The sequence below is a fragment of the Puccinia triticina genome, chromosome 10A (assembly GCF_026914185.1).
Source record: "Puccinia triticina chromosome 10A, complete sequence".
Taxonomy (NCBI): Eukaryota; Fungi; Basidiomycota; class Pucciniomycetes; order Pucciniales; family Pucciniaceae; genus Puccinia; species Puccinia triticina.
In genome coordinates, this window is record NC_070567.1 from 1,026,718 (window position 1) to 1,040,798 (window position 14,081).

The 14,081-nt window shown below is 54.5% G+C and overlaps 6 protein-coding genes across 6 annotated transcripts; 4 read left to right on the forward strand and 2 right to left on the reverse strand.

Moving 5' to 3' along the window:
• Positions 1–306: 306 nt before the first annotated feature.
• PtA15_10A116 (uncharacterized protein) lies at positions 307–2,087 on the forward strand (the record flags this gene model as incomplete). Its single annotated transcript, XM_053160260.1, has 7 exons — positions 307–920; positions 1,001–1,033; positions 1,149–1,187; positions 1,277–1,464; positions 1,543–1,588; positions 1,676–1,775; positions 1,914–2,087. The coding sequence occupies 7 exons, from the start codon at positions 307–309 to the stop codon at positions 2,085–2,087; spliced, it is 1,194 nt and encodes a 397-aa protein (XP_053024252.1).
• A 2,294-nt stretch (positions 2,088–4,381) lies between these two features.
• On the forward strand, positions 4,382–5,574 carry PtA15_10A117 (uncharacterized protein; the record flags this gene model as incomplete). Its single annotated transcript, XM_053160261.1, has 4 exons — positions 4,382–4,552; positions 4,907–5,134; positions 5,229–5,459; positions 5,536–5,574. 4 exons carry the CDS (start codon positions 4,382–4,384, stop codon positions 5,572–5,574), a joined length of 669 nt encoding a protein of 222 aa, XP_053024253.1.
• A 2,776-nt stretch (positions 5,575–8,350) lies between these two features.
• On the forward strand, positions 8,351–8,788 carry PtA15_10A118 (uncharacterized protein; the record flags this gene model as incomplete). Its single annotated transcript, XM_053160262.1, has 2 exons — positions 8,351–8,689; positions 8,756–8,788. 2 exons carry the CDS (start codon positions 8,351–8,353, stop codon positions 8,786–8,788), a joined length of 372 nt encoding a protein of 123 aa, XP_053024254.1.
• A 424-nt stretch (positions 8,789–9,212) lies between these two features.
• On the reverse strand, positions 9,213–10,330 carry PtA15_10A119 (uncharacterized protein; the record flags this gene model as incomplete). Its single annotated transcript, XM_053160263.1, has 2 exons — positions 9,213–9,320; positions 9,449–10,330. The coding sequence occupies 2 exons, from the start codon at positions 10,328–10,330 to the stop codon at positions 9,213–9,215; spliced, it is 990 nt and encodes a 329-aa protein (XP_053024255.1).
• A 74-nt stretch (positions 10,331–10,404) lies between these two features.
• Positions 10,405–10,847, reverse strand: PtA15_10A120 (uncharacterized protein; the record flags this gene model as incomplete). Its single annotated transcript, XM_053160265.1, has 3 exons — positions 10,405–10,545; positions 10,618–10,692; positions 10,743–10,847. The coding sequence occupies 3 exons, from the start codon at positions 10,845–10,847 to the stop codon at positions 10,405–10,407; spliced, it is 321 nt and encodes a 106-aa protein (XP_053024256.1).
• A 776-nt stretch (positions 10,848–11,623) lies between these two features.
• PtA15_10A121 (uncharacterized protein) lies at positions 11,624–13,052 on the forward strand (the record flags this gene model as incomplete). The annotated part of the gene is made up of 5 exons (XM_053160266.1): positions 11,624–11,854; positions 11,967–12,113; positions 12,221–12,319; positions 12,429–12,637; positions 12,920–13,052. The coding sequence occupies 5 exons, from the start codon at positions 11,624–11,626 to the stop codon at positions 13,050–13,052; spliced, it is 819 nt and encodes a 272-aa protein (XP_053024257.1).
• Positions 13,053–14,081: the final 1,029 nt, after the last annotated feature.

A 14,081-nucleotide genomic window follows, 5' to 3' on the forward strand; every position in this document is an offset into this window, starting at 1 on the left:
CAAAACCCATTGAGTGGGACTCCCCAATGACCACAAAGGGGCCATTGTTTTGATAGTGGAGTCTTGCCACAGTAGCTCAGGTGTCTGAACATGTTTTACTCAATGTTACCTGCCACCAGCTGTCATCACATTTTCCCTGGTGCAGAGACGGTGCAGATCACGATGAACATGTGCATATGTCACAGGATTCAGCCCAGCATGTCACACATGTACACCGTCGATCACCTGGTTTTCAAACTGTCGTATCCTTTTCTGTATTATCGTTCCTGTATTTCTTGGGTGTTTGCCTTCCAAGTTTCAGACAGGATGGGATCCATGCCCGTCTTGAGCCACACCATCGCCCCAGGACGGTCACTCAAGGTCTCAGCCACCCCCGGGATCACCAGCATCCTCAACAGCTTCCCCACTGCCGCCAACCTGACGAGCCCCCAGTTTGCCGCCAGCCGGCCGGTTCTCGCGCATGATGCCCAGTTCAACATCGTCATCCGGGGGCAGGTCTTCAAGCTGAGCTACGAGCAGATCATGTACGACGAGCCCAACCTGTTCACCACCGCCTTCCTCGACGGCTTCTCCGAGGCCGACACACGCACACTCTCCATCCCCGGCCGCTCGCCCGCCCTGTTCGCCCTCATCTACGAATACCTCTCCGGCTATGCCATCCTGCCCAACCCCGACATCGACCTCAGGAACCTCGTCTCCGACTGCGAATACTACGGCCTCCAGCGACTCAAAGACCAGCTCACCCTGCCCAAGCTCGCCGACGCCCTCTGCTCCAGACACACCCTCAGCCGGGTCGTCCGCTTCGAGGACGTCGTCACTCGCCAGGCACACGCCGCCGGATGGACGGAGAACGGCCTGGTGGATACCTCCGAAACTACCCCCAACCACATCCTCGTCTTCCTCACCAAAGTCAATTTCAGGTTCGTAAACACATCGCTCGCTTCTCGGGTTCAAGTATATGCTGATCCCTGGAAACCATCTTGGTATCTCGTCGGATCAGAGTCGATCTTACGGTCAAAGCGAATGGTGAATGGTGAGCGGATTGGTCGATCAGGTTCGGCGTTGGATCCAAGCCAACTTGAAACACAGTTTCTGAACAGTTAATGCTGATTTCAGGATATTTTTTTTTTGTCTGCGCCTTGCACCAGTGCCCAAGCCTCTTTCGGGATAGAACTGCCTTCCTATGCGTAAGCACCTAACCACAGACTGCCGGCGGCTACGCCCAGCTCCAGCATATAATGGCTGCGTTTCTCATACAATGGTTGGGGGAAAGCAGAACGAGCCTGCGATCGAAGCCGCTCAGTTTCCGGGACGAGAGTCTTTCGGACTGGACGGCTGTGATGGCGGAGGCCCTATCAGCCACGCCACTCACCCTGAACAGCGGCGAATTCGAGGGAAACTTCGGCGACTTGGTCCAGTGGGTCGGCTCCTTCATGATCCGATTCTCGGCTGGAACCGCTGCATGTATGTCTACATTCTGTGAAATTTATATATACGGCTTCTTCCCGTACTGATCTTCGGCGGTGGGTTCGCGTTGGGTAGCTGGCTCATCACTCAGCTCGGGGGCCAGCAGGTCGGCCCTTGGAGTGTACGTCCCTGTGTGTCCTCCAATCTGATTAACAAAAAAAAACACTCACAAGAATTTCCGCCTCCATTTTTCGGCTTGGAGAAACAGACAAGACCCAGAGACGACAGAAAAGCTCTCCAAAATCATGCCCGGCTTGTCGGAGAACTTGAGACTACGAGCTCTGCAAGGCCAAAACACTCTGAAATTGGTCCGTCCCAAGTTTCCCAAAAAAACGCCCGCCCCCCCCCCCCCCCCCCAAAAAAAAAAGACTTAACCTCTTTTTTCCCGCTTGTGCAAACTGACGAAGGTTTTTTTTTTGTTGGGGTGGATGGCGGTACCAAACCAGTCGACATCGTTTTGGGCGAGCGATATGTCGCTGATCATCGCGCCCCCGGACGGCTCATCTACGACCACCGACGAAAACACTCGCAACAACAACCTGGTGGCTAAAGTCCTGAACTGCAGTCTATCGACGGGCTTGTACCGCAGAAAATGTACCCGACCTCTTGTGAACATCTGATAACCTGCCCGCCGATCCATTCACGACCGTCAATGCACATTATATCATCCATCTGCCCCTATATCCGGCCCTCCGATGGCCCGCTTCTTCCTTTTCCTGTTTTTGACTTAGGCTTGGTGTTTTGTCCCTTTGGGTCTTTGTTCATTGCACTCGATTGTATACACACACGCAGAGACGGTAATGATAGCTCACGATCGGATTGCTTGAACAGGATCGTCTTGCATAACACGTATGTAGTACACATGGAACCAACAGGTTTAAATTTCTGCAATAAAAACAGGAAACATTTTTCATGTAAGACGGGTCGAGTCCCGGTTGGAAAACAGCGCCCGAACCCCGCCCGAGGCAATTGCCGGGTCGGGTCAAAATTTCAGATAAGCAACCCGAACAATTGGGAATAGGAATAGATCTGGGCATGGGTGGATGTACACACCCGGGCGAATCGGGACACGCCCCTGCGCCCACCTGACGCAGGTGTCATACATGCGCCAGGTGGGCGTTACAGGACGCCAGCGTGACCATGAGTCACGCTGGCGCCACCGTCATACACGGCTGGCCGCCCCGGGTGGCCAGCCATGCGTCACGGTTGAGCTGGCGTCAGGCTGTGCCGCGAACTGGGGTCGGCAGCCGATCGCACAGCTCATCCTGACGCCGGCTGGGACCCGCAGCGAGCGGGCGTCCGCATGTTGCCCGCCGGCCTGGTTCGCCGCTTGGGCGCCTCGAGGGGGCGTCAGGCCGGGTGGCTCGTTGGGTTGCGACCTCTGGCCGGTCAAGGGGCGGCATGATCTCCTCATAATTGCCCCTATCCGCCTGCCAACGACCACCCGTCATCGTTTCAGACGACGGCGACCTCAAATGTGCAACATGCACATACACAACACAGGGTCGTGTCACACCCCTGCCCCGCCGCCAAGAGGGCACTTGGGTCGGTTACCTCGGTTCCCCGCCTCAAGACGACACTTCAGCACATCCGCCGGTCAAACGATCACGCAAAGCCCGCTTTCAAACACGATGGTTCCCCACGACGGAGCAGGTTTGCATGATGCACTGGCCCCCGCTCTGCGTGAACTTGAGAGTTATTCAACTGATGATTGCATTGTGCCCCCCTCCTTTAGAGTTCACCTACACGGAAGGGGTTTATTACTGCAAGCTATGCAGTTTGGCGAGGGGGACAAAGAATTGGCGCCAGCATACCCGCACTCAGGCACATAAACTGAATGTGCAGCGACACGAGGCCATGACCAGGCCACAATCACCCAACCCCATCACAACCACGCCGCCCCCGCGGGCGCAGGAAGATAACTCTTGGGGGCTCGTCCTGGGGATTGGTGCCTTGAGGCTGATAATCGATCGGAGACCGCGCGGCCCTCATAGCGTCCTACACACCCGGGCGAATCGGGACAAGCCCCTGCGCCCACCTGACGCAGGAGTCATACATGCGTCAGGTGGGTGTTACAGGACGCCAGCGTGACCATGAGTCACGCTGGCGCCACCGTCATACACGGCGGGCCGCCCAAGCCTAGATGTGAAGGCCAACCTACTCGGCTTATCTCAATTGGCAAGGTAGCCTAGCATAAGCGAGAGGAGGAAGGATTATTCTCGTAGAAACTCTAATGAGAATAACCTTTAACACGATGGGATAAAGGATGTTACTTCTATGTTGATAAAATGTAAAGAACAAGAATATCGAGATAAAGAAAAGAGGAAAGAGGAACAAAGACGAAGAGAGAAACGAGAATATAACAAAACTCTCGGAACAATATTTCTAAAACAACTGAGTATTAATTCGTAAATAAAAAACTCACAATTGTTAAGCGCATGATTCATCAATCAGATGACATCATTTCTCTTGATTATCTAAACATTAGTTAATATAATTTAAAATAATAACAACCGATAAGCCAGTCGTTACACTAGAGGGCGCCAGGTCGACCGTGATATTGACAGGTGCCGCTGAGGGCGTGGGCCAGGCGCCTCCCCGGGTGGCCAGCCATGCGTCACGGTTGAGCTGGCGTCAGGCTGTGACGCGAACTGGGGTCGGCAGCGGATCGCACCGGTCATTCTGACGCCGGCTGGGACCCGCGGCGGGCGGGCGTCCGCATGTTGCCCGCCGGCCTGGTTCGCCGCTTGGGCGCCTCGAGGGGGCGTCAGGCCGGGTGGCTCTTGGGTTGCGACCTCTGGCCGGTCAAGGGGCGGCATGATGGGGGATCGGCATGATCTCCTCATATGCCCTTATGCACCTGCCACCGACCACCCGTCATCGTTTCAGATGAAGGCGACCTCAAACGTGCAACATGCACATACAACACTGGGTCGGGTCACCTGACCCGCCCCCAAGAGAGCACTTGTGTCGGTTACCTCGGTTCCCCGCCTCAAGACGACAATTCAGCACATCTGCCGTTCAAACGATCACGCAAACCCCGCTTTCGACCAAGCAAACACGATGGTTCCCCCCGACGGATCAGGTTTGCATGATGCACCGGCCCCCGCTCTGCGTGAACTTGAGAGCTACTCAAATGATGATTGCATTGTGCCCCCCTCCTTTAGAGTTCACCTACACGGAAGGTGTTTATTACTGCAAGCTATGCAGTTTGGCGAGGGGGACAAAGAATTGGCGCCAGCATACCCGCACTCAGGCACATAAACTGAATGTGCAGCGACACAAGGCCATGACCAGGCCACAATCACCAAACCCCATCGCAACCGCGCCGCCCCCGCGGGCGCAGGAAGATAACTCGGCCGCACACTTTGATCAACTTGGTGCAGTCGAGTTATTGGATCTCAACCAGCACCCCCCCGTCACAGCCCCTGGGGTCCAGGGTTTGATCGCCAGCCTCACGGCGAGCCACGCCCAAACGCGCTTGGAGGCGAACACAAATCAGACACCACTCGGCCAGGACCCGCGCGGCCGTCTTGAGGCGGACCTCTTGCTGATTGCGGCTCACAAGGGCAATCACACCCCAGATGAAGAGCCGCCAATAGTGCACACCGATAAGAGGTCCAACAAGGTTGACGCCAGCGCCTGGTTTCCGTTCAAGAGCAAGCTGGTCAGTCTCTCTCCCCCAAGGTGTATCATGGGATCACTTCTTATCATACAAACTCCGTCTCTTATCATACTAACTACCTCACAATGGGATTCAGGACCTGGTGGCTTCCCTCTTAATTGGCCATACGCGCTCAATGCTGTCAAGATCACTCTACAAACGTATCAGTGCGCTCTTAGAGGTGTGTGGACTCAAACTGCTGCAATGGGCTGCGGTCCGGGAGTCACGCAAGAGGATTCGGGATTTACTAGGGAACAAGGTTCAAACAGATGTTTTGGTTTTTGATACTCCATGCTACGCACTGAGTAGCCAAAAAATCATCAGCCAGGTATGTGATAAATCAACCTAAATTCATGATAGATTTGGTACAAATTTTTGTCTGATACAAAGTTGGCTCTTCTCAGGAATTGGCCAGGCATATGCGGAGTCAACAGATGGATTGATGATAACCAAGTTCTCCCAATCTGGCAAGTGGCTGACAGGCATGTCCCAAGATCACAGGCCTCAAATGTGCCGAGTCAAAGATAAGGATTTCTACATATTTGAGCCAGTGGAGCTGCAATCAAAACAGCTGGTAATCCCAATATTTTTCTTTACTCAAGCTGGGGTCTTACATGCTAGGTGCTGGGACGTTGCAAGGGATGGTGTGGGATTCCTCACAGTTGATAAGATTCAGACTGATACCCTCAAGATTGAGCTGCCTTTTGGCCTCCAATTTCATGACAATCGGCTGCAATCAATATCTGCTGAACAGTTTTGCCTCAACTACAAGGAGATTCAATGGACCAATGGCCGGATGTTGGTTGATGCCTGTGCTGGGGCACTGTATGGCAAGTCCTGATTGTAATTGCACCTCTTGCCCTCCCGTTTGGCGTAATCTGATCCTGCTGATTTGTACTTTACCTAGCAATCAAGTCCATCTCAAGTCAACAAGTGATACATTTACCAAACCCTTGGAGGAAGAAATCTCATAATATGATACTTCACACCGTTCCAATTGTTTTGTACTCTGATGACACATCTGGCAACGTATCCAAGCAATTCAACAAGCACTTCGTTCTACTTCACTCTTGCAGGCCTCCCCCCAAAAATCTCAAACCAGGAGTACAACTGCCATTTTTTGGCCACTTCAAACTTGGCTTCAGCTGGTGAACTCTCTGAACAACTCGTAGAGGAGATCATGTATGGTTTCAGTTTCATCTTTCTCTCTTGATGTCATTTCTGTCATGAGCTGATGTTTGGCGGGTTTCTCTCAGTCTCATGTCCACTGTGGGTTTTGAAGCTTACAATCATAGCATTTCTCAAGCTGTCTGGGTCACTTCAACAGTCTTGTGTTTTCTTGGGGACTCCCCAATGCATGCTGAAGTTACATGTACCCCAAACCCTGGGGCGGCCCTCCACCCATGCAGGATGTGTAAGTTATCAGTTAGAATGAAGAAATTCAAGCAGACCTCAACATTTGTACGGGAATTTCTGCACCGGGACAGTTTAGGCGAAGAGGTATTTATCCTACTTGGCTTGGCTTCAACATCCGCACATTGGACTGATCCTCTCTCATGTAGACCGCTGTGAGGCCACGTGTTTGGGCCCAAACTTGTAGCAGATGCCATAAATTAGTCAAGACTGCCCTTTCCAAAAGCTTCAATCAGTTCACCATAAAAGGCAAGAAGTGGGGTTTAAAGGACCCAATATCTAACCGGTTCATTTGTGACGCAAAGCGGGACCCAGCGGTCAAAGAGAAGATGAAGCAATTGGAAGCAGAAAAGTCTACGAGAATGTGTAGTCCTATCTTAAGGCTGAAAGGTAATTCTGTTTGCCTCATGTCTAATCATGCCTTTGGTTTCACTGATGCAGTGGGATCCCAATTTAGATTTTGATGGGGTACACGACACTCCAGTGGAGGTCTTACATGTGGTTTTACTGGGTGCAGTAAAATATTTAGCTCGTGATTTGGTTGCAGGCGTCTCCGACTCGGACAAGCATCAGATGATTGCTTGGCTGGAATCTTTCAACTGCACAAGTCTAAATATTTCATCATTGAAGCCCACTTATCTGATCAAGCACATCAATAGTCTGGTTGGAAGAGACTTCAAAATCATACTACAAGCCGCACCTTTTGTTTTTGCCAATTGGATGACACCAGAACAGAGGCCTATCTGGTTGGCTTTGAGTAAATTGGCAACTTTCATCTTCCAAACAAGAATCAATGACATGAAGGCCTTCCTGATTGACCTCAAGTCTCACATTCACACGTTTCTATACCACTTGACCAAATCAACTGCGCAATGGGTCAACAAACCAAAATTCCATATGCTCCTGCATCTCCCTGAGTGCATTGAACGGTTTGGCCCAGCACCCAATTTTTCGACAGAGAAATTTGAATCATTCAACGGGGTCTTACGCAAGGCATCAGTGCACTCCAATAAACTGGCGCCAGGCAGGGACATAGCCACCACTTTTGATAACCTATCATGCCTCAGGTTGGTCCTCTCAGATGGTGTAATATATAACGAAGTCACAGGAGCAACTCGAACAATTGGGCGCCTTGTGACCTCAATGTTCACATTGTATCCTTCAATTCAGAGATCTATGGGTTACGACTACAAGGCCTCACGTATACAACCTGCAAATGAATTCCCACGGCCGACCAATGCAAAGCTCAAGAAAAAAAATCTCTCCTCAATCCCCAAGTCCCTCAGGAATGCACATCCATTGGTGCCAATTGCTCAGGTTGCCCAACTCCAAGTTAACAAACACGTCCGCCTTGGGAAAGGCACTTTTGTGGTGGTGAGTGGTATTCCTGTGTCAGGTGTGTGTTGATCAGGAAAACACATCTCTCTGACATTCTGGATGATTTTTAGATAGGCGAGTCACTCAATGGCAATCTGATCTTGGGTTTGGTTGAGTCTCTGTGGTCTGTCACTCCACACCGGGACGGCCCAACATATTTTGTATCTGTGGTTGAGTTCCAGCTGGGGGGGGGTGGATGAGTATTATGAGATGAGGCAGGTACGTCGAAGTCACAGGGAGCTGTCAGTCAATGCAAATGTGGGCACCCTTCTTGCTTCTTTCTGGTATCTGTTTCCCAAGCGGCAGTTAACTGATTTGGATGATTGGTTAACTGTGTGATGCGGAGTGTAGTATATCCTTGGTTGCGTGAATGTGCAACATGATTGCCACCGAGGTGAATGTACCTTGGAAAGGACAAAGTCAATACGTATGGAACACCAAGATACCAATTGGAAGACTTGGGTTGTGAAACACTCTGATGAAGAACATTACATCTTGAATGCCGGGTCCTTACACGATCCACATCTCCATCACACCCTTTCTAATCTGCCTTTGGACCCTCCAACCCCGGCCGATTGGGTTGAAGCAATTGCAAAGGGGCTGGACATCTGGAATGATGGGGGTGACGGGGTGGAATCTGACCAAGAAGACCGGAGTGAAAGCAGCTGCTCTGAGGATGATGACGCCAAGGGGGAGACGGACGATGAAGACACGGGGAGTCAGGCAGAAACTGGTTCCACCTACAGCGGCACAGACACCGCCGATGATGTAGAGTGGAATGAGGACTCTGAGGGGTTTGATACTGACATCTCATGAAGGTCTGCAGATGCCGAGGGCGAAACTGACACCAAGGATGATGGCAATTGATATTTGTGTGATTTGTTCTATCTCACTAGCTCTTTTCGTTGTTTACTGCTTCTATCTCATCTCCCAAAAACAAGTTTTTTGTGAAACATCAGGCCATCCTAGCAGGCCTCCTTTGTAAGCATTCCTGCAAGAGCTCCTTTGAGCTCCGGCCTTAATGATTGATGTCCTTACTCATCAAGCCAGGCATGGCTTGGTCACAGCCACAAGACAAAGACATTGTAGGCGCACGATTGTGGGGCTCAGTGGCCCACACACTCTGGGATTGCAAAGGTCGGCATGGGGAGGTGCGGGCTCAGTGTGGAGCTAGACTACATACAATGGGGGGGGCATAATACGGGTTAGGAGGAGTCCTCAACGGAGGCCTCTGAAGGGGTTGAATGGACACGACCACCCGGGAGTCGGGGCCTCGCGGGTCAAGGCGGATTCAGAGGGGCTCACACTTCCGCCCGGTGGGCTGGCGGTGACCCCTCCGGGGGGCAAAGGCTTGCACCTCGGGGTCGACGTCGTAAACTCTTTGATGGGGGGATAGGGCCTGGTTGATCGGCGGCAGGCACAAGGTCCCCGGTGCACGGCAGGGAGGCGGCGGGATGGGGTCATGGGTCAGCATAAAATCACGGGCACGAGGCGGACGGGCACGAGGTGGGAGGTTGTGGTGCTCACCGTAATCACACAGGTTTCGAGATCCTGTATCACGCGAATACATATCTCGCCCGAGTTAGAAGCCGCGCGCGCGGAGGCCACAAAGTGCCAAAACCCGTGTTCGCCGGCCATAAAGGAGCCGTGGTGATTGGCCTTCTTGGCGTCCGTGATCGAGAAGGACCACGTCAAGCGGCCGAGTTGATCGCTTTTGACGGCAACGTGGTTGAGGCGGATGGTCTCGCACTCCTTGGCCAGGTGGGCAAAGACCTTCTTCTTCAGGTCCTGATACGCAAGAGCGGCCAGGTCAACAAGGAGAGGCCGGGTGGCAATGCCATGCGAATACATTTCCGAGAAAAGTTCCCCTTGGTCGCATACACCTAGGGGGACATAAAGGGTGTACTCTACAACTAAACCAACGGGGTTTGATTCCTGGTGTGTGTGGATGTGTGGAGTCATCTGAAGACATGGGGGATTCTGCGGAACTGGGCGTTTGGTCGGTTGCGTTTCGGGTTTGCACGCGGGCTCATCTTCACTACGGTCACTGGCGGTTTCATCAAGGTCGTAGGGATAGAACAATGGCATTGACATGTGTAGCCCAAATTGAACCCCGTCTGGCTCCTCTGACATACGCTCGAGGGCGGTGACAAACACATCGGTGGTCGAAACTAGAAGGTGCTGAGTCTTGCCGGCCACACCCGGCTGCGTCATTGACATTTCCCAGTTTAGGTTGTCTGGGGGCGAAGTAAGTTGTTTGTGCATCGCTTGCGCGATTTGCGGGTCCGTGCGCTCGATTCGCCCAATGGCACGTTGCTTGAATTGCGCCAAAGTCTGATTGCTGGGATGCCCATGACATCGGATCGGTGTGTCTGTGCTGGGCCCGTGGTGGTGTTTCCAATAGGTCATCTGACCGGCACGGTAGGAGCGTACGGTTTCCTTGGTGGGTCCAGGTGATTCTACCCAGATTGTCCATGTGACATTCAATTCGATGCCGCGATTGGTCGTTGTTGCGGGTGGTGATTAGCTGTCGGAGTCGTATCGTGCGTAATATCGCGAGTGGCAATCGACGGCGGGTTTCCCTCGGCGCGGATTCTCTTTGCGGAGGGCGGCGTCACATGAGTCTGCAGTTGTTGGGGCCAAGGTGATTGTGGTAAGCACACGTGCGAGAAATAGACATGGGTTCTCGGACTCACACTTGGGGGTTCGACCTGGGGATTGGTTCCTTGAGCCTGATCATCGATTGGAGACCGCGCGGCCCTCATAGCGTCCTACGTGGGGAGACCAAGGGGAAGTGCGTGATATCGAGCAAGAGCTGGACTCTGAGATCGAGCAAGAGCTGGCCCAGGGGCCCGGGGGCGTGGGGCCCGCGGGCCCGGCTGGGCAGGCTCAGCAAGGGCCCGCAGCGCTGGCCATGCCGCAGCATTAGGGCTATTGTTGCCCTAATGCTGCGGCATAGGGCAAGTGTCCCCCGCCGGGGCAACAGTGGGCCGCTACGCTAAACTACGCTATTTTAGCCCTAACGTTTAGCGTAGCGGCAAAAAGCGCTGGCCTTTTTTGGATAGCGTTAGCGCGCTGTTAGCGCCGCTACGCTGCGCTAACTTTCAGCGGCGCTAACAGCACACCAATTTTTGTTTAGTTTTAGCGCTACACTACACCCGCTACGCTGCGCTACGTTGCGCTAAGGCGCTTTTAGCGGAAAAAAGGCCTTTTTTGCCTCAAAAAGCGCTGTAGCGCAGCGTAGCAAACGCTCTTTTGCGCCCTGCGTGCTTAGCGTTAGCGCCATTGCGCGAATCTGCGCTAAAGCTACGCTAAAAGCTAAAATAGCTTTGCAACCTGTGTGCGTAGCGTTAGTGCAGATGCGCGCGATTGCGCTAACACTACGCTAAAAAATAGCGCATTTGCGCTGCGCTACGCTACACTAACAACTATGGTAGCGTAGCTGACCCACTGTTGGCCGGGGTGCCAGAAACATCCGCCTGGATCCCCCAAGATTCCCACGCCACCCAGCTCTCCAGGCCGATCCAGCCGCCATGTCCTTCGACGCAAGCACCGCCACGCCCTCAAACCGCCGCCGGCTGTCTACCCCAGACGATGAATGTAAGCACAGTCAAGCCTCTTCCTCCCCCCCACTCCCGCCACCCCCCCCCCTCCCCCTCCGTCGGCCTGTTGCCCCCTGCCATTAAACCAACCCCTTGTCCGATGCAGCCGACCAAGGCCGCCCACCGCAAAGACCACGGAACAAGGGCACCCCCGCCTCCCCCCCCCGCGTTCAACCCATTCCTGCTGTTGAACCCCACCGACCCCCAGGGAGCCCGCAAAGACCCGGGTCACCTCCCAGATGACCCAGTGATCTTGACTCCAAATCAGCAGCTATACGCCGATTTTGGGGTCCGGCCGGTCTCCGAGGAACTATTATCGCGGTATGAATTGGTGAGTTGCCCGCGGCGACCCCCCCCAACATATGACCTCCCCGCCACCCAAATCCCTCCGCCCATCTACTGTTAGCCCCCCCCCTCCCACGGGCCAACCCTTGCTGATGCAGCCGATCCAGATGCCGGAAGCGGATCGATCAGGCTTAGTATTAGCCTTGCTCACCGCTATACTCCAGCACCAAGGAGCCGCGGGCCCCAACGGACCCCCAGACCAAGCCCCGGCGCAGGCGCCCATTCCCCTGAGCCACGCTGACCGAGTCCGGATCTTTGAATATCTCCCGCTGTCAAGGTGAGTCCCTGGCCCACATGTGGGCAAGCATTTGAGGATGTCAACTCATGCTCCAGTTAAATCTCCCTTTCACAGGAGCTCATGCGGAGTGCCGCACGCGACGCAATGATGATTGCAAACGTTGACGCATACGCCGGCGATAATCGTGAACGATCGGTCTTCCGAATGGTCACTGTGAGTCCAGACCACGGTCCAGATCTCCCCGGGTCATGCCTCCCCCACTGAATCACTCTCCACCCCCCCCCCCCCCCCCCCCCTTATCCTGCTCTCCTTCCTCGGGCAGGCGGCTCTCCGGGCCCAACCCAAAGCATACATCCGGGCCGACTTTCCCCCCCAGTTTCTCCAAGAAGACCGCTTGGCCCTCAGCCACGTCCACACCGAGGTGAGGAGACAGGTGAAGAATGTACGACACCTGGTACGCAACCATGCGCTCACGGGCGTTGTCCTCGGTCATTCGCATATGGTGCTCCTGGTCATCCCCATTCTTGACGTGTATGCACGGGAGCTTTGGAAGTACTTAATGGGCGCCAGTGCGGTATTATCCGACGGCCAAGTAGACGCGGCATTGGCCCGAGCGCCTCAGCTGAAGGCCTGGTTTGCTTACATCCGGCTTGCGACCATGGCCAACCACTTCGATCTGGCCGCACGATCGATCTCGCACTGGGACCAAATTGATGGACAACTGCAAGCCAACCGCCCGCGCAGTGAGAACTGGAACAATGCGTGAGTTCCCTCCCAACCCCCCTCCCCCGCTGACCCCCCATTACGTTGCAGGTGGACGCTCCTCGTCGTCCAGAAGGACCATCTCCTATTTGGGATGTCCCCGCTTCTGGCCGCCCTGGATCGCGACAACTGCACCTGCCCCACCGTCGACGAGGTCAACATCCAGGTCGGACTGATGGCTTGATTCCCCTCCCCTTCTCATTTTTTCCCTGTCTTATTCCCCCCTTTCCCCCGGCCCCTCCCCCTTGTAAATACCCAACCAATACTTAGTGATGTTATGCATGGAATAAGAAAATGCTCTATACCACGCGTCCCCATGAGACCCCCGTCTGGCGTCCTTCGCCAGACGCCGAATGACGCCCGGCCATATTTTGCAACTGGTGGCCAAGCGGCGGAGGAGGCGATCCACGCGCCTCCTCTCCCATTCCCCGCGGGCATCACGGAGCTGGTGCATCCAGCCGCGGCCTAACAGCCCTGCCCATCGTGCATCCTGCGGTCGCTGGAGCCGGCTCAGGGGCGGACCGTTAGTCGACAGATGGTAGGGCCTCCCATCGTACCTCAAAGGGCCCTCACCGTCGTCGCCAACCAGCCAAGCCAGGCGAAGCCGTCGCCGCCTGCCAAACGTCCACCCGGGTGATTTGGTGGACGGCAGATTTCCCACGACCATGCACCACGGCCTGGTCACCGATGGCGTTGCGATGAGAGCCAACCCGGCGCCCACAAAACCCTCAACAGGCGTGCGCAGGGCCTCAGCGATCAGTCCTCATCAACGCCTTTGCCCCCGCAAGCAGGACGCCAGGCAGGGCGCCAGGCGCTAGTGGGGGCCTGGCGTTTTGAATGCAGACTCAGATACGGCGCCACCCCCCCCTGGGCGTCCCCGAGGCGCCCATCTGGTGCCGTTTGCGAGGCGCCTATGTCCGACGCCTCCCCGGCATTGCTAGTTCCACCGCCACGTGGGCGCGATTGACTTGCGGGGCCACGGTGGCGCCAGCGGGGACGATCGGGGGGCGCCCCAATCGTCCCGGTGTGTACGTGGGGAGACCAAGGGGAAGTGCGTGATATTGTCATCTGGCCCTGTAAGGGCTGACCCGGAAGGCAATTGCTGGCAATGGTCACTTGACAGGAGCACTTGACAGCTCGACCGCTGTGTGTTTGGATATTATTGTGTTTTCAACTGTCTTCAATCTCACGTTGTTCTCTGTTCAAGACGTGG